The sequence below is a fragment of the Camelina sativa genome, chromosome 3 (genome assembly GCF_000633955.1).
Source record: "Camelina sativa cultivar DH55 chromosome 3, Cs, whole genome shotgun sequence".
Taxonomy (NCBI): Eukaryota; Viridiplantae; Streptophyta; class Magnoliopsida; order Brassicales; family Brassicaceae; genus Camelina; species Camelina sativa.
The window spans coordinates 24,094,208-24,114,244 of record NC_025687.1 but is presented as its reverse complement, the minus strand read 5'-3'; the positions used below and the strand labels follow the sequence as shown (position 1 = coordinate 24,114,244).

The 20,037-nt window shown below is 36.0% G+C and overlaps 5 protein-coding genes and 1 pseudogene across 7 annotated transcripts in view; 3 read left to right on the top strand and 3 right to left on the bottom strand.

Moving 5' to 3' along the window:
- Window positions 1-1,326, top strand: part of LOC104777927 (serine/threonine-protein kinase TOR) — a 21,902-nt gene extending 20,576 nt beyond the window's left edge. The window contains 4 exon segments of the mRNA XM_010502256.2: window positions 18-150; window positions 239-562; window positions 644-897; window positions 1,110-1,326. Of these exon segments, the coding sequence (XP_010500558.1) occupies window positions 18-150; window positions 239-562; window positions 644-897; window positions 1,110-1,128 (730 nt within the window). The 3' untranslated portion in view covers window positions 1,129-1,326.
- On the top strand, window positions 1,906-3,780 carry LOC104777926. Its single transcript, XM_010502255.2, has 4 exons — window positions 1,906-2,193; window positions 2,496-2,713; window positions 3,181-3,288; window positions 3,473-3,780. Exons 1-4 carry the CDS (start codon window positions 2,004-2,006, stop codon window positions 3,593-3,595), a joined length of 639 nt encoding a protein of 212 aa, XP_010500557.1. The 5' UTR covers window positions 1,906-2,003; the 3' UTR covers window positions 3,596-3,780.
- LOC104777925 (tubulin alpha-6 chain) lies at window positions 4,057-6,322 on the bottom strand. Its single transcript, XM_010502253.2, has 4 exons — window positions 6,107-6,322; window positions 5,454-5,688; window positions 4,980-5,350; window positions 4,057-4,885 (listed from the first exon to the last, which is right to left on the bottom strand). Exons 1-4 carry the CDS (start codon window positions 6,197-6,199, stop codon window positions 4,232-4,234), a joined length of 1,353 nt encoding a protein of 450 aa, XP_010500555.1. The 5' UTR covers window positions 6,200-6,322; the 3' UTR covers window positions 4,057-4,231.
- On the top strand, window positions 6,620-9,072 carry LOC104777923 (ribosomal RNA small subunit methyltransferase E-like). Of its 3 annotated transcripts, XM_010502251.2 has the most exons (9): window positions 6,620-6,836; window positions 7,080-7,153; window positions 7,622-7,764; window positions 7,861-7,907; window positions 7,989-8,097; window positions 8,207-8,268; window positions 8,352-8,466; window positions 8,623-8,774; window positions 8,982-9,072. In XM_010502251.2, exons 1-8 carry the CDS (start codon window positions 6,648-6,650, stop codon window positions 8,766-8,768), a joined length of 885 nt encoding a protein of 294 aa, XP_010500553.1. In that variant the 5' UTR covers window positions 6,620-6,647; the 3' UTR covers window positions 8,769-8,774; window positions 8,982-9,072. The 3 variants fall into 3 exon arrangements, 2 of the variants coding, with proteins under 2 accessions (XP_010500553.1, XP_010500554.1); XM_010502252.2 differs by lacking the exon at window positions 8,982-9,072 and having other exon boundaries at window positions 8,623-8,921; XR_002037565.1 differs by lacking the exons at window positions 8,623-8,774; window positions 8,982-9,072 and having other exon boundaries at window positions 7,989-8,117; window positions 8,352-8,369.
- LOC104777924 lies at window positions 8,932-10,532 on the bottom strand (annotated as a pseudogene).
- Window positions 19,340-20,037, bottom strand: part of LOC104777922 (DNA polymerase kappa-like) — an 8,032-nt gene continuing 7,334 nt past the window's right edge. Inside the window, exon 15 of the mRNA XM_010502249.2 lies at window positions 19,340-19,641. The gene's annotated coding sequence lies outside the window, so the exon portion shown is untranslated. The remainder of the gene's footprint in view (window positions 19,642-20,037) is intronic.

Here is a 20,037-nt window from a genome sequence, read left to right as displayed (position 1 = left end):
AAAAAAAAAAAAAAAAGGTGTACATTACATTTACAACTTTTGGTTCTATTTCTTTATCATTGGTTTTAATTGTGCAGTGGGAAAATCTTGCATATTGATTTTGGAGATTGTTTTGAGGCTTCTATGAATAGAGAGAAGTTTCCTGAAAAGGTATTAATTTTATGTTTCCCTCGTATGCATGTTTGTGAGAATTGTGAATATCAAAGAACCGATGAGAAGATTGGTTAAATATTGGTAGGTTCCATTCCGGTTGACAAGAATGCTTGTCAAAGCGATGGAAGTCAGTGGCATCGAAGGAAACTTCCGCTCAACCTGCGAAAACGTTATGCAAGTTCTGAGAACCAATAAAGATAGTGTAATGGCAATGATGGAAGCGTTTGTACATGATCCTTTAATCAACTGGCGTCTTTTCAATTTCAATGAAGTCCCTCAATTAGCATTGCTCGGTAACAACAACCCCAATGCTCCTGCTGTTGTTGAGCCTGAGGAAGAAGATGAAGATCCCGCGGATATGGAACTTCCTCAGCCACAAAGAAGTACCCGAGAGAAGGAGATTCTTCAGGTTTCTTTTGAAAATCTTTATCTTATTTTTTTTACAAAGGGGACTGTTTTTTATTAATTGGATTCTTTTGGATTATTTCAGGCTGTGAATATGCTTGGAGATGCTAATGAAGTTCTAAACGAGCGTGCAGTAGTTGTTATGGCACGTATGAGTCACAAGCTTACAGGCCGTGATTTCTCGTCTTCTGCAATTCCGAACAATCCCATTGCTGATCATAATAACTTACTCGGAGGAGATTCACATGAAGTCGAACATGGTTTGTCTGTGAAAGTACAGGTTCAAAAGCTAATCAATCAAGCGACTTCCCATGAAAATCTCTGTCAAAACTATGTTGGGTACGCTCCTCTTTTTTTGCTTTTCTTTTCATTAGCATAAGTTTTGTTATATTAAGTCAATTTATATTTAATATAAGTAAGTACAAGAATCCAAAAGATTATTCATATTGATAGACAGAGAAAGAGAACATAAACGCTGGAATTTACAGATGCATCTGTTATGTAAAACTGTGAGGGCTTGGAAACATAAGTTATTTTTACTTGTTTTGCAGGTGGTGCCCTTTCTGGTGAGATGATGGGTCATCTGTACATTTTTTATAATGTAAATAGGCATTTGTAATTTTCAATTAAGTTGAATTTATTTGGATTAAGATTGAGAATAAACCATGTTCTTTCTAATGTAAATAATTTATTAGTTTGCTAGTGTGTCTAATAAGATGATGTAGCGTGGATGAATAAAAAAGTGGGTAAGGCACATTTTTTTAACCATCTATCTTCCTCCGACAGAAGAAAAAAAAAACAAAAAACAAAAAAAAAGATGGTACATATCTTTTTATGAAGTACATAGTGCAACTGTTGTGGGTTGGTAAGTAACTTAAGTTGTTGGAATCTAATCTCTTATTAAACCTGCCAAAACGAGACAATTTGGTATTACACTGTCAAGCTACCATGAGTAATGATGTTCTTGCATCTAGTATTTTTTTTTTTTTTTTTCTGGGTTCTCTTTATATCTATTTTTGTTGATTGTACCAATTTAATTCTGGAATGGAGACAAAAACGAGACGTGGAGTCTCGCGTTACGTTACCATTCTCATTGCGGCAAATTATAGCAACCACACACACACCTGACAGCCCTCAGCGCAGTTTAGCGAAACACCTTTTATGCGTGCTAAAAGACGCTACCAAGAGTGTAAAACAGTGATGATGATAACTCTGCCACCGTTGTCTCGCAACCACTTGCTTCAATATAATATTTTTGACACTTAACAAACATAATATTCCTCCCCGATAACACAAAATCCAAACAAATAGAATTTTGCCGTCTTGAGTTTATTTGTATACTCTCTTCTCTCTCTAATATACGCAGCTTCTTCTTCTTCTTCTTCCTCCCTGGATCATGAATCTTTCTTGGAACTGAAGAAAATCGCAATTGAAAGGAAAAAAGTATGGCTGCTTCTCTGGAGATTGTTAAATTCTGTGTATCTTCTCCTGTTTCGATTTCCCGCCATAAGACTCCCGTTAAATTGGAATCTAGGAAAAGGGTTTTCAGATTAGCTGATTCCAGGAGTTGGGTTCGTCTCGGTAGATGTGTTAGGGTTCGTTCATCTGCTCTTGACGGTGATAATAAGTCCAAAGGTCTGCCCTTTTCTCTTTTTTTTTTTTTGTATCCTCTTCCTTCTTCTCTTGTTAAATTGAGGTGGAGAGTAGCCAGATTTTTTCACTCTTTAAGACAGGATTGTTTGTGATCAGATCCTTTTTTTGTTAATCACTCACTAAAAGCTATCTACTTGTTTCGTTATTGCTCTAATTCAAACACAGATATCTTTGCTTTGGGTTGTTTTTGTCTATGAATTGGTTGAATCTGGAGTTTTAAGATTGAGTAAGATTTTGATTTGTGGGGCTTGAGTTTTTTTTTTTTTTTGGTTTTGTTATGGAAGGTGAAGAACCTCCGGAATCTTTGTTTATGAAAGAGTTGAAGAGACGAGGTATGTCTCCTACCTCAGTGCTTCAAGACTATGAAGTGGATCAAGATGAGATCAAAGCCGGTAAAGATACTGGAAACAGCTCTAAAACAACTGCAACTACTCCAGCGTTTGATCCAAGCTTGCTTAACCAAAGAGAGAGATCATTGGCTTTAAACAGCGAAGGGCTTGAGGTCAGATTAATACTTGTACCTGCTAAATTTATATATAACATATAACAGTATGTTCTATTGTATCCCCGTAGTTCGTAGCAGCTTGTGTAGTTATTATACTAGAGTTTGATTTTAGGAGTTGATTGGTAGAGGTCCCAATGTAGAGCAATAAGAAACACGCTTTTTCTGGAGGCAAATAACGCTGCCTGCCTTTTATCTTACTTGATTTTCTGTAAATACGAGAAATTGGACCATAAGTTTTTACAAACATGGAAGCAAATTACATAATTGAACATTAGGGAATTTGTCAAGTAAAGAATGTTGAGCACCACTGTTTCTTTCTTGAATCAAATAAAAGAAAAGCATGGTCTAAATCTTGGTATTTAAGTAGATTCGGTTTCCCCATCTGATTTGGTCGCTGGTTAAGCATTTGATCACCTGCAACTCTATCATTAACTATTGAGATGTATCGTTTATTGTTGTTTCAGGGATTGATTCCGCGGGCTAGAGTCTTGCTGACAATTGGAGGGACTTTCTTCTTGGGCTTTTGGCCGTTGATAGTCTTGACTCTTGGTGCCTTCTCTGCCCTTTACCTCGTAAGTATTTGCAAAAGTCTACTTTTCTTCATTATAATTCTTGAATCTTATGAAAGAGTCAAATGTATTTTTGGCTCCTACTTAGATTTAAGCTTATAGAAAGTGTTTCAGAATGAGCTTCTAAGGTTTCTCATTTCCACAAACTGATTCTGTAATTTCTGTTGTTGTTGTTGAAAATGTAAAGTACTTTGGAGCTGATTTCGTGCATGACGGAAGTAGAACTCCGGTCTCACCACCACCGTACATTGATCCATATTCTCTGTTGGAAGATGAGAGGATATCAGGGATTGATCCTCGTCTAAATTAGCAGCAACAAATTGTTCTTTGTGCTCTACACAATCTAGTAGTATATATTGGGGCTCTAGTCTACGTATATATTTTTATTTACCGTCTTACCTCTTTATCTATAAGATATTCTTACGGATGTAAAAAGAATTGTTGCTGCTTCTCTGTAAGGGTTCAAAAAGTTTCAATCTTTCACCATTCTTCTCACTTCTTTGAAAACTCAAAATTACCTTTCTACACCTTGCTTTAATCTAGATTATTGAAATTACTTATGTCAGCCATGATTATTGAAATTTATATAAAAGTTAATTTCATTAACTGCTAAACCAAAATATATTCTAAATGTATTCATTTTTCTTAATAATTTTAGCCTAACCAAAAGGTCCGGCATATATATATATATATAAAAGTTCCTAGATTTCGATTTGAAATTGATCATAGAGAAGCAGAGCAGAGAGAGGAGTCAACAACACACAAAGGAACTAGATAATTGAGATAAAACGGCTATTTTCACAAGCAAGAGACAGAAATGTAGTTTTAATGCATCAAGTTTCCGAGAAACACACAACTAAGGACTCGTAAGAGTTTCGAGCCCAAACCACAACACGAAATAATAGAAAAACCAACACAAAATCCAAGTTTTATGGAAACACGCTTCTTAGTACTCCTCTCCTTCATCATCCTCATCGTCACCACCTTCAGCACCGACCTCTTCATAATCCTTCTCCAACGCAGCAAGATCTTCACGAGCCTCAGAGAATTCTCCTTCTTCCATACCCTCACCCACATACCAGTGAACGAAAGCACGTTTTGCGTACATAAGATCAAACTTGTGATCAATACGGGAGAACACCTCTGCAACACTCGTGGAGTTGGAGATCATACAGACCGCTCTCTGCACTTTAGCAAGATCACCTCCTGGGACAACAGTTGGTGGCTGGTAGTTGATACCACACTTGAATCCAGTAGGACACCAATCCACAAACTGGATCGTGCGCTTGGTCTTGATGGTGCCAACCGCTGCGTTCACGTCCTTGGGGACAACATCACCACGGTACATCAAACAGCAAGCCATGTACTTTCCGTGACGTGGGTCACACTTGGCCATCATGGAAGCCGGCTCAAAAGCACTGTTTGTGATCTCAGCAACTGAGAGTTGCTCGTGGAAGGCTTTCTCTGCAGAGATGACTGGTGCGTAGGAGGAAAGCATGAAGTGGATTCTTGGGTATGGGACCAAGTTGGTTTGGAATTCAGTGACATCAACGTTCAAAGCACCATCAAACCTCAGAGAAGCAGTCAAGGAAGAGATAACCTGAGAAACCAAATAAAGAGAGTACACAATTAGAAACAAAAGAACAGCAAGATTAGTGTTTAAAAGAGTTATTTGAAGCTGCCTGGTTCTATACCTGAGAGACAAGACGGTTGAGGTTGGTGTAGGTTGGTCTCTCAATGCTCAAGGAACGCCTGCAAATGTCGTAGATAGCTTCATTGTCGAGAAGGATAGAGACATCAGTGTGTTCCAAGAGCGAGTGAGTGGAGAGGACACTGTTGTAAGGCTCAACAACAGAGGTAGAGACCTGAGGAGATGGGTAAACTGTGAAACCCAACTTGGACTTTTTGCCGTAGTCAACAGAAAGTCTCTCAAGGAGGAGAGATCCAAGACCAGATCCAGTCCCACCACCAACAGCGTTGAAGACAAGGAATCCTTGGAGACCAGTACAGTTATCAGCGAGCTTTCTGATACGGTCCAAGCACAGATCAACAATCTCTTTCCCAACTGAAATAAGATTTCAAAACCAAATCAGTTGGTTTAATACACAATAGAATCAACAAAATATAGATGATGGAAGGAGAAATTAGAAAAGGGAAGAGTATCTTACTGGTGTAATGACCACGGGCGAAGTTGTTAGCTGCGTCTTCTTTACCGCTGATGAGTTGCTCAGGGTGGAAAAGCTGACGGTAAGTACCAGTCCTGACCTCATCGATCACAGTTGGCTCAAGATCAACAAAGACAGCACGTGGGACGTGCTTCCCTGCACCGGTTTCACTGAAGAAGGTGTTGAAAGCATCGTCACCTCCGCCAACAGTCTTGTCACCCGGCATCTGGCCATCAGGCTGTAAAATCCAGATACAAAAACACCACATCAAATACACAGAAAAAAAAAAAATCCGAGAATAGAAGCAACGATGAAAAGAGAAAATCAAACCGAAATCACATATTGAAAACAAAAGAACCGGGTATCGATTCAACCAAAGCAATATAGCAATACGTCGAAATCAAACACAGAGCTAAAGAGGTTCTCGTTCATCGAATAATTTTCGAAATAATAAACGGACCTCGCATCAATGATACCCTAAATTTCCAAAGAGATCGAAATCAAATACAGATCTAAACAGCTAGGGCTATAGATCTGCCATTTTAATCATAAATCCGAAAAACTCAGCACCAAATATCTCAGATCTGAGATTCAAACCACGAGAAAACTCAGAACCTAAACGGAATAAAGGTTGAGGAAGAGGAGAAGAGACGAACCTGAATGCCATGTTCAAGGCAGTAAAGCTCCCAGCAAGCGTTTCCGACCTGGATACCAGCCTGACCAATGTGGATCGAGATGCACTCTCTCATTTTCGTTTCGCGGAAGAAAAGATTTAGAAACTAGAATTACAGATGATGAAGAAGACGAAGGGCGTTTATGAAGACGCTCTTCTTTAGATGCTTTTCAAAACAAAAACAAAACTGGATCTAGGTTTTACGAATGCTGTGTACATTTTATAGGCGGAAAGTATCCATCTGTATGTAACGTCACGTATATGACACGTGTAATGATATAATTGAGCTGTTGGTATCATCGTGATCTGCGTATTTTCTAATTTTGAATTTTGCTAGCTTTTATGACCGTTTCTTTTGTATTTTTGAAATAACAAAATCCCTTGAATTGCGCGGAATTCAACCGGAAATTTAATTGGAATTGAACCAGATCAGACCGATATCTAAACTAAACCGAAATGATAAGGACTGAACCAAAATCTTCGAAAGAGGAACAAAAATTTCGGAATCTTTTGATTGAATAATAATGAGAGCCCTGGCGGCTGCACGGCCACTGTTTTCCGCTTTGCCGAGTCTCGTTCGTTCATGGCTTCCACCTTCCAGCTTCAGGACGTTTGCTTCTGTATCTTCGTCTCCTCCTTCGGATTTGGACCTCCGGAATCAATCTCGCGGTGGCCTTCCTCGGTTCTTCTCCGATGATCTTCCGTCTTGCAAGGTATACTCACTCTCTCTCATGTTCTTGTTGCTCCATTTGAATCTGTGGAGAACTCAATCATAATCATAGCTAGAGTAATTAATCACAGAGCATTTGAGAAAAATTTCTGCTAATTCCCTTACTTCTATCAGATGATGGTTTGTAGTTGAGATGATTTTGGTACCATCGTATTGGTTATTATATATTCTTGTCACTTATTTTGCGTGAATTGGTGATATTAAGCTTCTCTTTTTTGTATTATAGGGTGGAAGTGTTCGTGTTCAAGGCTCTGAGTTTTGGCATATGGCTAAAGTTCTAAGACTGAAACAGGAGGACAGGTATTAACTACATTCAAATACGTTACTGGTATTTCGCAGTGTTGCATTCATGAAAGCCCTTTAAAAAAATTGAGTTCTTGCCTCAAACTCTTTATTTTGTTCATATTTTGTTTGCTTGCATCCATGTAGGCTGTAGCTAGAAGTTTGCTTCCGTCTAATCTGTGTGTGTATGTATGTATATGGATAGGAAACCAAAGAGTGATCCTTTTAGAAAGATCTTAGTGACCATTTCATTTTATGCATGATGATGAATTCAGTGGTAAACCAAAGAGCCATCCTTTTAGTAAGGTCTTAGTAACCTTTTTATGTATCTTTGACATGATGAATCCAGTGGTTATTTATATGATATTATCAAAATAACTCTTAGATAAGATTAGGGTAACATATTCTTTGCTTTAAGATCACTTACCAATTACCATTAGAATTCAGTAAATGTAAGTAATTACTTTTACCCTTTTGCTATGCAAGGGTAGAGCTCTTTAATGGCAAAGGAGCTTTGGTAGAAGTTTGTATAAAAAGCTTAGACAAAACTGGAGTTGATTTTATCGCACAAGAAGATCAGAAGGTGATTCTTCCTCAGGGCATGCAGTGGCAGGTGTTTGCAGCTTTTGGTATGAGATGGGACTGCTCGTAATGTTACGATATAGCCAGATTATTTATTCTTTGCATAGCTCGTCTCATTATATCTTTATATATGTGGGTTTTAGGCACTCTGAAGGGTGGTCGAGCAGATTGGCTAATTGAGAAATGTACAGTAAGTATTTACTTCTAGTATGTCTGTTCTAAGTCACCTATGAATACCCTGCCACTGAATATGTGTATATGCTTATATCAGGAACTTGGAGCGAGTAGTGTCACCCCACTTTTAACAGAAAAATCTTCCATAATCTCCGAAAACCGGGTTGACAGATTAGAACGCGTTAGTTTTGCTGCGGCTAAGCAATGTAAGTAACAATAATATCAGGTAACATACTAACATTTGATTAATTAATCTTATTCCTGTTTTACCTTGGTATGATCACAAACTATTTGCCTTATCTTTTACTCTCACAGGCCAAAGGCTACCTCAGATGGTACTGAACCCTCCAATCAAGTTTGATACCCTCTTGAATCATGTATGTTTCAACATCTCTGTAAAACACACACTCTAAGATTCTTGGTTTTTAAACTTGACATAATACCTTTTGGTGTTTTCTAGATTTCCAAGTCGAAGTTATGTTTGGTTGCTACAGCCGAAGCTACACCTCTCCTTAATGCAGTAAACTCGTCACCAAAAAAAACCAGTGGAGTGTTAATCGTTGGACCAGAAGGCGGTAAGAAACCCTTTCATCAATACATTTTCTGATGTGATTGTCTTCTGCAGAAGCTATCATTTTTTAAAAAAATTACTGGTTAGACACAAAATGAACGGTAGCTACACAAGTCTGGTTGACTGGTACAATCTAACGTCAACAATGAAATTGGCGCAGACTTCACGAAGAAAGAGGTGGAGATGATGTTGGAAGCAGGCGGCACAGCGGTTGGACTAGGGCCACACCGGTTGCGAGTTGAGACCGCAGCCATTGCTCTTCTTGCAACTCTAGTGATGTGGTCTGACTCTCAAGAGACGGTCTAAAAGCTGGTTAGGCTTTAGTTTTTGTTGCCTTGCTTTGTGTTCTGAGATTTTTGTTGGTTAATGTCACTGGATTTGATTGATAGAAACATAAAGGATTGTTGAATATTATAGCCAAGAGATGTTCGATTTCGAGATCTGATATATTTGTTTCCATACACTATGATTATTAAAGCACTGCCAAAAAAATTGATTACTAATACGTTCGTTGCACAGCTCATGCTACTGCATGCTGAATACATAAACACCGAAGAAAAAGCTTTTTTTTCGTCAAATTGAAAAGTTACCAATCCCCTAAGAAGGATAATCAAGTTGGCGGTTGGAGTACGGAGTCCATCCAATGTGGGAGCACAAACTGGGATAACATAACGACTCCATTGCAAAACTCTTCCAGGTACCCCGCAGTATCTGAATTGTTTATGCGACAACAATCACCTTCACTACTATTCCAATCATCTGATTCTTGATGAACAATATACTCTTCTGTCCGCAAGTTACCAGATGCCAAACAACGGTCTTGACGTAACCACAGATAGACGATACCAGAATCAAACGGATTCATTGCCAGGGGGAAACAGTTGACGTCAGATACAACAGACGGCATGTTGATTTCCCAAATCAGCTGCCACCTTTCACTGATATCTTCGTTATTCAGCCTCCATACACTCAATCTCCGATATATAGCTTCGATGAAGATAACATCTTCTCCTGAAGTAGTCAAGCATCTCCGAGCTTTTTTGTTATCCACGCCAGGGAGAGGTATAATCTGACATTGATCATCAGCTTCAGGGCCATAAAAGTCATGAGCTATAAGGACACCAGGTCCATTAGAAAACATAAACCTATCCCACATATAAAGAACCCCGGTGAGAGAATCAAAACCATAGTTGCCGACGGCTCGGGTGGAGAAAAGTTTGTTGATGGTCCATAAACCTGACTCAGACGACTATACACAAACTCTCCATAGATACATTCCTTCAACTTTACGATCAATCATTTCCATTTGGATCGTCCTAACCATTTTGAAGCTGCAAACGATGCCGTGCTCAACACGGGTCACCATACCGACGGCAGAGAATGGATTCTGATACCAAGGGATTTTACTTTTACCCCATGGATCAGGAGCTGGAGGTATCTCAACCCATTGCTCTAAAACTGGATTACCAACGAAGGATTTATAACTGTAAACCATGTTCTGATTACGGGAAAGAAAGACATCGATCCAGATCAATCCGTTTGAAGAAGCTTTAAAGTAGTATTCAGACGTAGGTTGATTCGGATAGCGTTGGAAAGGCATGATATAAGAAACAAGTGATTTTGGAAGATCCCATGTTTTGCATCCGTGGAAGCCTATGGGTTGTGTGATGTGACGACCATACTCGGTTCTGAACATGAGAGACCATGAGGAAGAGGAGTGTCGGTGCAGGGAGACAAAGAGACGGCGGAAGTAGTCCGATTCTATAACAGATTTCCATCTTTTGCAGACTGATTTGAATCTTGCGAGGCTTCTCACCGGTAATCTTGCAAGTATCTCAACCAGTAACGCCTCAGGGATTGTTCTTCTTCCAGTTTCCATTCTCGTCGGAAAGATATTAAAGTATCATTGGTCACTCTCTCTGTTTCTGTCTTTTTCCTTTCTTTTTTGGACATGGTTTGACGTAAACAGCTGTTTCATTTATCAACTTGATGAACTCATCATGAATCAAGCAATTCTTTTTTTTTTTAGTGAACGAGAAGGGAACAAAAAAAATAGACCAAACAGTTTAAAATGGGTGGCTATATAAGAGTCATAAGACGATAATGTATTGATAGTGAGTTTTTTATTTTTGTTGGCTTTTTAATATAACCACTCAGAATTCACAAGAAGTACAAAGAAACAAAACAAACATATTCTAACCAAATGAGAGACATTAGAATCAATCATATTTTTAGATAATTTTGAATCATATTGTCTTATATGACTCTTATATAACCACCCATTTTAAATGACACTAGTAATTTTGAATCACATAGAATCACACTAGTAATCTTGAATGGTTAAAACAGATTTTTGGAAAAATTAAATCTAAAAATCATTTGTGAACCATTCAAAGCTTTAGGCGGTGGATGGTTGAAAAAATAAATAAAAACACAACCAAATTTTATATCTAAATTAATGTTGAGCGACCATGAGAGTCTATTTGCATTGGAGATGACCTTATACTGATAGTGAGGTAGCGATTATGTCATGATTATAAATGCAAAATACATATTTTAAAAAAAACGAACAAGCTTTTGCAATAAGCAATTGAAATTTGAAAAGTTAGCAACTCCCTAAGAAAAGGACAATCAATTTGGTGGACGGGGCACCGAGTCCATCCACTGTGGAAGCACAAATTGGGATATACATCGTGAGTAGCTTCCATATACCCAGTACAATCACAGGTGTTTATGCAACAACAGCCTTCACTACTAGTCCACTTCTCTGATCCTTGATGAACAATAAACTCTTGTGTCCGCAAGTTACCCGTTACCAAACAATGATCTCTTTTACACCATAGGTAGACGATATCAGTATCAAATGGATTCATCGCAATAGGAATACAAAACGAAAAAGACCAGGGCATGATGATTTCACGTGAAAGTTGCCACCACCCGTTCTCGGAGTTGTCATTGATCATCCTCCAAAGCTTCAATTTTTGACATCGTAGTACACTGTAGATAACATCTCCTCCTGAAGTAGTCAAGCACCTCTTACCATTTTGGTTAAATTCACTAGGGTCAGGGAGAGGTATAACTTGACATTGATCATCATCTTCAGGGCCATAGAAGTCAAAAGATACAATGACCTCATGTTTAGTAGAACTAACTCTTCGTTCCCACATGTAAAGCGTCCCGTTGAGATTCACGGGAGAGGGGTTAACGGGACGAGAGTTTAAAAGTCTCTTCAAAGTCCATAACCCTGTCTCGGACAAATATACATACACTCTCCGTACATACATCCTCCGGTCTCTAGCTTCAACATTTTGACAAGTCCTAACGACTTTGAAGCTTGAAACGATGCCGGCCTCGTCCGCACTCGTTACCAAACCCGTTGCGGCACATGGACATGGAGGCGGAGGTATTTCAACCCATTTTTGTAAAACTGGATTACCAACGAAGGATTTATAACTGCGAGTCGTGCTCTCAGTGACGTCAATCCAACTCAACCCGTTGGAAGAAGCAACGTAGAAGTATTTAGTGGTGGTAGGGAGATTCGGATGTGTGATATAAGAAGCTAGGGGTTTGGTAAGATTCCATTTCATGCATCCATGAAAGCTTATGGCTTCTGTAATGGGATGAATATTTGGTAACATGATCGACCATGACGAAGAGGAGTTCCGATGCAAAGAATTGAAGACGAGGTGGAAGTAGGACGATTCCAGCTTTTGCACACCAGTTTGAATCCCGCTATGCTTCTCAATGGGAACATCACGAATATCTCCACCAATATGGCATCTGGGATTGTTCTTACTTCGGTCTCCATTGGGATTTTGCTAAAGCTCGTACAAGTCTGAAGATGGACAACAAAATATGGAATTAGTAATGGCTTGGATTAATTTGAGTCATATATAGTGAGGTTATTATATATAGATTGTTGGACCAGCCCTGCTTTTAAATCAAACAGATTCCACATTTGGCTTTTACTTATTTCTGTTTTTGCTGTTTTAAAGATATATATCAATAATTAGATATAATTATCTATACATTTTAATTAGATATACTAATGTCACTAAACAATACTATTTTCTTAAATAAAATTATGAAGAAACAATTACTCAAATGTTATCCAAAAGTTGTTTATTACTCAAATGTTATTAAACCCAAAAAATTACTCAAATGTTTAGTGTCCTCTGTGTAATTACAATTTACTCTTTGAGTTTAGTTCTTAGTTTTTGAATAAAAAAAATTAAAAAAAATACACATCAGCAAATTAAAATACACATCAGAAAATTAAAATACACATCATTTTCGATTTTTCATGTCACTAGTCAGTCTTTTACCCAAAATCGACAGTTCTTTGTTTATGTCAATGAGTAGGAAAGTGAACAGTTTTAACCCCTGTTTTAAAAATCGGCCGATTTGACCGATTATACAGCGTGGAATCGCTAGACAGTGAGCACCGCCGCGATAATCGAAAGATAAATCGGGAAAAAAAAACTCGATTTTGATTGATTTTTCACTAAAATATGATGTTAAATGTGGGGATCTACTATTTCTATGTCATAATCCTGTTCAAAAACGCGGCCGCCAAGGCCGTTTAATCGCCGATTATAAGCTTGGCGGAGGGCAACCACCGCGATTTCATTCTATACGGCAAAAAAATCGGAAATTTTAAAATAATTCAATTTTTCAAGTTTTTGAAGTTGGAAATATGTGTTTCTTTATAGATCTATGATGCAGGGACAAAATCTACAAGAAAACAAACAAAAACCGCAAAGAAAAAGAAAAAAACAAAAAACGGCGCTGATTAGGGTTATAGGTCGCAGACCCAGGGAAGAAGACAGGGGTATATGCGACATTTCATTTTTAGTTGAGTGTAATTCTAAGAAAATAATCAAAAAAACCCACTGCCTAGAGTCGAACCCTGGTTTACAATGTTTCCATTAAGCCACAAACCACTAGACTCGCTACAACTCCGGTAAACAATCACAACTTTAACATTTTATATCTATATATACATAAAATATGTGTAAATTAGAATTATTATAACTCAAAATTAAAATATAGAATGGAAAAATGAATATTACAATCATTATAAGCTATAAAAAGTAATAATTATAGACAAAGATTGATTTTTACACATTCTGATCATTTTGTGTAAAACATTCAAAACAAGATATTTAGGGGTTAGGGTTAGGGTTAGGGTTTGAGGTGTAGGGTTCATATTTCCAACATTATGGGTTTTAATATAACGGTTTGGTTTTGGTTATATTGTGTTTGGTTTAAGGTGGTAATTTGGATACACTAATATGATAACCATTTGAAAATTTAAAATTTTTTGAAATTACTTTTCGGTTATTTCCGGTTATGGGTCGGTTAGATGAATATATAACCATAAATAACCCAAATGTTATCCAAATTAGATAGATTAACTTAATATAACCGATAGCAAGCTGAATATAACCGTAATTAACCGAAAATAATGGAAAAAAATAGTTTCCGGTTCGGTTCGGTTTGATCGGTTATTTAGTAATTCTAATTTGAGGGTTGGCTGAGTTATGGTAAAGTTATGGCTGAGTTATGCAACAAATATATTAATTTATTATATACTCTCTCGAGAATACAAAAAGTGTTGTTGGGGAGACGCAAACAATAATTATGTTTATTGTTAAGAACCACGCGCGTAATAAATGAGATTTTAGCGATTTTTTATTTAAAACGAATTCAAAATTTGAATTTGAAATTTGAAATTTTGTTTTTTTTAATAAAAGTATTTCTCAAACAATTGACTGATATGGCTGAGTTATCGACATAAACGGCTGACGTATGAAATATGTGTAAATTAGAATTATTATAACTCAAAAATAAAATATAGAATGAAAAAATGAATATTACAATCATTATAATCATTATAAGCAATAAAAAGTAATAATTATAGAAAAAGATTGATTTTAACACAGTCTAATCAAAATGTGTAAAACATTCAAAACATGACATTTAGGGGTTAGGGTTAGGGTTTGAGGTGTAGGGTTCATATTTCCAACATTATGGGTTTTAATATAACAGTTTGGTTTTGGTTATATTGTATTTGGTTTAAGGTGGTAATTTAGATACACTAATATGATAACCATTTGAAAATTTAAAAATTTTTGAAATTACTTTTCGGTTATTTCCGGTTATGGGTCGGTTAGATGAATATATAACCATAAATAACCCAAATGTTATCCAAATTAGATAGATTAACTTAATATAACCGATAGCAAGCCGAATATAACCGTAATTAACCGAAAATAATGGAAAAAATAGTTTTCGGTTCGGTTCGGTTTGATCGGTTATTTAGTAATTCTAATTTGAGGGTTGGCTGAGTTATGGTAAAGTTATGGCTGAGTTATGCAACAGATATATTAATTTATTATATACCCTCTCGAGAATACAAAAAGTGTTGTTGGGGAGACGCAAACAATAATTATGTTTATTGTTAAGAACCACACGCGTAATAAATGAGATTTTAGCGATTTTTAATTTAAAAAGAATTCAAAATTTGAATTTTTAAAATTTTTTTTTTTAATAAAAGTATTTCTCAAACAATTGACTGATATGGCTGAGTTATCGACATAAACGGCTGACTTATGAAATATGTGTAAATTAGAATTATTATAACTCAAAATTAAAATATAGAATGAAAAAATGAATATTACAATCATTATAAGCAATAAAAAGTAATAATTATAGAAAAAGATTGATTTTTACACAGTCTAATCAAAATGTGTAAAACATTCAAAACATGACATTTAGGGGTTAGGGTTAGGGTTTGAGGTGTAGGGTTCATATTTCCAACATTATGGGTTTTAATATAACAGTTTGGTTTTGGTTATATTGTGTTTGGTTTAAGGTGGTAATTTAGATACACTAATATGATAACCATTTGAAAATTTAAAAATTTTTGAAATTACTTTTCGGTTATTTCCGGTTATGGGTCGGTTAGATGAATATATAACCATAAATAACCCAAATGTTATCCAAATTAGATAGATTAACTTAATATAACCGATAGCAAGCCGAATATAACCGTAATTAACCGAAAATAATGAAAAAAAATAGTTTCCGGTTCAGTTCGGTTTGGTCGGTTATTTAGTAATTCTAATTTGAGGGTTGGCTGAGTTATGGTAAAGTTATGGCTGAGTTATGCAACATATATATTAATTTATTATATACTCCCTCGAGAATACAAAAAGTGTTGTTGGGGAGACCAAACAATAATTATGTTTATTGTTAAGAACCACACGCGTAATAAATGAGATTTTAGCGATTTTTAATTTAAAAAGAATTCAAAATTTGAATTTGAATTTTTAAATTTTTTTATTTTAATAAAAGTATTTCTCAAACAATTGACTGATATGGCTGAGTTATCGACATAAACGGCTGACTTATGAAATATGTGTAAATTAGAATTATTATAACTCAAAAATAAAATATAGAATGAAAAAATGAATATTACAATCATTATAAGCAATAAAAAGTAATAATTATAGAAAAAGAATGATTTTTACACAGTCTAATCAAAATGTGTAAAACATTCAAAACATGACATTTAGGGGTTAGGGTTAGGGTTTGAGGTGTAGGGTTCATATTTCCAACATTATGGGTTTTAATATAACAGTTTGGTTTTGGTTATATTGTGTTTGGTTTAAGGTGGTAATTTGGATACACTAATATGATAACCATTTGAAAATTTAAAAAATTTTGAAATTGCTTTTCGGTTATTTCCGGTTATGGGTCAGTTAGATGAATATATAACCATAGATAACCCAAATGTTATCCAAATTAGGTAGATTAACTTAATATAACCAATAGCAAGCCGAATATAACCGTAATTAACCGAAAAATAATGGAAAAAATAGTTTCTGGTTCGGTTCGGTTTGGTCGGTTATTTAGTCATTCTAATTTGAGGGTTGGCTGAGTTATAGTAAAGTTATGGCTGAGTTATCGTTTAGGGTCTTCTCAATAATATGAAAACATATTCTTCTTTCTTTCATGGGTCTTTTGTTCTGTCAGATTCCTAATAAGTATTAAAACGTCTCTCGATGTCACAAAAAGTGTTGTTAGGGAAGCGCGAAAAATCACTAATTATGTGCCTGCTCAAATCCACACGCATAATAAATTCATAAAGTGAGCTTTTTATCACAAGATATTATTGCAAATAATTAAATAATTATTATTCGAATTTAGAATTTTATTTTTCTAAAAATATTTCTCCAACAATTGAATATTAAAATTATTATAACTCAAAATTTAAATTTAGAATGGAAATATGTCTATTATTAGGTTAACTGATGGTTTCCCGCCAAAATATCGCTTTACAACTTAGTTATAATCATTACGGAAAAACGAAAGGTCATGTGACGGCTGAGTTAGAGTGAGTTATGGCTGAGTTATCACAAGTAACAATCTGAAAGCTGAGTTAGAGTGAGTTATGGTTGAGTTATCACAAGTAACAATGTGAAAGTAAATGGATTATATATATGACTTTACGGCTGAGTTATAATATTTACGGAAAAACGAAAGATCATGTGATGGTTGAGTTATAGTGAGTTATGGCTGAGTTATCACAAGAAACAATTTGAAAGTAAATGAATGATATATATGACTTGACGGCTGAGTTATAATATTTACAGGAAAACAAAATGTCTCGTCGATTCATTTTACGGCTGAGTTATTGTGTTTTATGGCTGAGTTATCACGAGAAACAATATGAAAGTAAATGGCTGATATATATGACTTTATGGCTGAGTTATAATATTTACGGGAAGACGAAAGGTCTCGTCGACTCCACTAGTTTCTGTAGACTCTTTCGCCGAAAACTCTACACAGAGACGTAGCTGATCGGTTTTCCATAGCCCCAAAAAATATTGCAATTGTCGATCATTGGAGACAAAATCTGGTGGAGTATCATGCGCTATTAGTTTCAGTGCCTTGTTCGATAACATGTAGCTCAGCTTTAGCTCATGGCTAAATGCGTCCAATCCGTAGTCTTCAAGAACAAGCTTCACAAGTTTGTCGTGTGTTGTGCCTCCATCTATCTGCACAAATATACAACCTCTATCGTCGATGTTAAATACATATCTCTGTGTCTTTACCCAATTACTGGAAACAACTAGAACCGGAACTGGATCCATGAAAGAAAAATGAAGAACAAGGTGAAGAAGAAGTAGAAGAACAAGGTGAAGAACAATGTGAAGAAGAACTAGAAAGAACAAGGTGAAGAACAATGTGAAGAAGAAGTAGAAAGAACTACGTGAAGAAGAAAAGTGAAGAAGAAGTATAAGAACAAGAGTCGAACGACGTTTCGTATTTCTGGAGAAAAAAAAAAGATGACATGGAATGCTGACATGGATGTTGCGTCTGACGTGGCAAGTGAGCCATCAAACAATTAATAACTCAGCCTATATAAAACTCAGCCACAATATGAAAAATATTACAGTAATTAAAAAAACATTACAGTAATTAAAAAGCAAAAAAATTGCTGCCAAATTCAGCCGTATCGTTTAATAAGTCAGCCGTAACTGAATAACATTCTAGTAATTAATTTTTTGTTAATAAGTCAACCGTCAAATGGTTGAGTTGTATGATAAGTCAGCCTATCACGACTGAGCTGTACGATAAGTCAGCCTATTACGGTTGAGTTGTACGATAACTCAACCGTAACAGTTGCTCATAAGTCAGCCGTGTCGTAATGATAACTCAGCCAAAATTTTGACAACTCAACCATTGGGTGAAAATTCAGCCGTAAGGACGGTTGAGTTATAGCATAACTCAACCAGATTTTAATAAGTCAGCCGTAAGGACGATTGAGTTATAGCGTAACCCAACCAGATTTTAATAAGTCAACCGTAAGGACGGTTGAGTTATAGCATAACTCAACCAGATTTTAATAAGTCAGCCGTAAGGACGATTGAGTTATAGCGTAACCCAACCAGATTTTAATAAGTCAACCGTAAGGACGGTTGAGTTATAGCATAACTCAACCAGATTTTAATAAGTCAACCGTAACGCTTGGTTAAGTTATGCTATAACTCAACCGTCCGCTCTTACTCAAATGTTTTTTTCCATAACTCATCCGCAACATTTATCTGTAACGCGTTACGGCTGAGTTATGATTACATGTCAGCGATTTCTGACGTAGGGTCTGACGTGGCAATGGCATTTTTGTAATAACGTTTTTTCCGGTAACATAAAACAACGGCACGCTGGGTATTTTGAAAATATCTGAAATATTCTAGTAATAAAATCTTATTTTTTGGATTCTGGTAATATTACCTAATTTGGATAACACTGAGTAAATCACCCAATTATGAAACATATGAATGCAACACAATTGGTGTAAAGGTTTACGAAAAGTATTTTTTGACGGAGATTGCAAATGCATTTCAGAGATTTTCAATGGCAAAACACTTAACTTCGAGTGCTACAACTGGACAACGGAAATCAACTATTGAAAAACAAGATTTGAAGAAGTTGAGTTCATTTGGACACCAAGGGAAAACAATCGACCAGCGGATTTATTAGCAAAACAAGCTTTACCAGATAATATTTCGTATAATGTTTATTCCTGTATTCCCTCTTTTCTTATGCAACCTCTAAGATGTAATAACAACTAAGTTTCAGTAATAAAGAAGCCGTTAAAAAATAAAAATTATGAAACATATCTTCTCACTTTATTTACATATTTTCAAATAAATATATAAATTTCTTTGCATTTATAGATTTGAAGACATTATAGATTTTGCATTTATATCCTGCAAAAGGAGTGATAATATACATTTATTCGCATTGTCTAGTATTAATTTTGCATTGCTCTTAATTTTGCATTGTCTATTACTATTAATTTTGCATTTGCATCATATATACATTTATTTATTACATATGATTTCTTGGACTTTATAGAATATAAATATAAATTTTTGGTCAGAATTTATATGGTGATATTCGTATGGTGTAGGCACAAACATGTACAAATAATTTAAGAATGTGATTTGAGGAAAACTTTTGACCATTTCACAAGGAGACGATGGATATTAGCATCCATGCGAGTGCCAACTCCACCCCACACTAACATGTCAGCCATGTCTCCCATCGCTGACCCGCTCACTTCTTTCACCTCTTCGAACCCAATTCTTCTGTAAAACCTAACCAGCTGATACAATGAAATATTCGGCTCGGTTCAGTATTTAGGTATAAGTTAAACCGAATGGAAATCCAAATCAATTCGGGTTTAGTTCCATCAAACAACCAACCGGGTATGTTGACACTAGGGAATATACAACCAGAACCGAGTTTAATGTAAAACCCCTTAACCCACAGAAACCAAATTGACAATGGAACCGAATTGAAAGGTTCCATCTTAGATTTGGTTCGGTATAACCAAACCAAATTCTCAATTTCAATTTTGATTGAACGAGTAGAGAGAGAGAGACCTTGGAATGGTAGAGATCGGAGTCGTAGATAGCGAGAAGCTGAGCAGTGCTGCAACCACAGTCGTAACCATGGCGAATAGCTACAGCTCCGACGTATAAACCAACTCCAAGAACAG

Coding starts and splice junctions, on each gene's coding strand:
- LOC104777923 (XM_010502251.2), top strand. CDS start 6,648: ATGAGAGCCCTGGCGGCTGCACGGCCACTGTTTTCCGCTTTGCCGAGT. Junction 6,837..7,079: donor ATGATCTTCCGTCTTGCAAG/GTATACTCACTC, acceptor TTTGTATTATAG/GGTGGAAGTGTTCGTGTTCA. Junction 8,269..8,351: donor TTGATACCCTCTTGAATCAT/GTATGTTTCAAC, acceptor GGTGTTTTCTAG/ATTTCCAAGTCGAAGTTATG.
- LOC104777925 (XM_010502253.2), bottom strand. CDS start 6,199: ATGAGAGAGTGCATCTCGATCCACATTGGTCAGGCTGGTATCCAGGTC. Junction 5,351..5,453: donor CGCCCGTGGTCATTACACCA/GTAAGATACTCT, acceptor ATCTTATTTCAG/TTGGGAAAGAGATTGTTGAT. Junction 4,886..4,979: donor TCAACCGTCTTGTCTCTCAG/GTATAGAACCAG, acceptor TTGGTTTCTCAG/GTTATCTCTTCCTTGACTGC.
- LOC104777926 (XM_010502255.2), top strand. CDS start 2,004: ATGGCTGCTTCTCTGGAGATTGTTAAATTCTGTGTATCTTCTCCTGTT. Junction 2,194..2,495: donor CGGTGATAATAAGTCCAAAG/GTCTGCCCTTTT, acceptor TTGTTATGGAAG/GTGAAGAACCTCCGGAATCT. Junction 2,714..3,180: donor TAAACAGCGAAGGGCTTGAG/GTCAGATTAATA, acceptor TTGTTGTTTCAG/GGATTGATTCCGCGGGCTAG.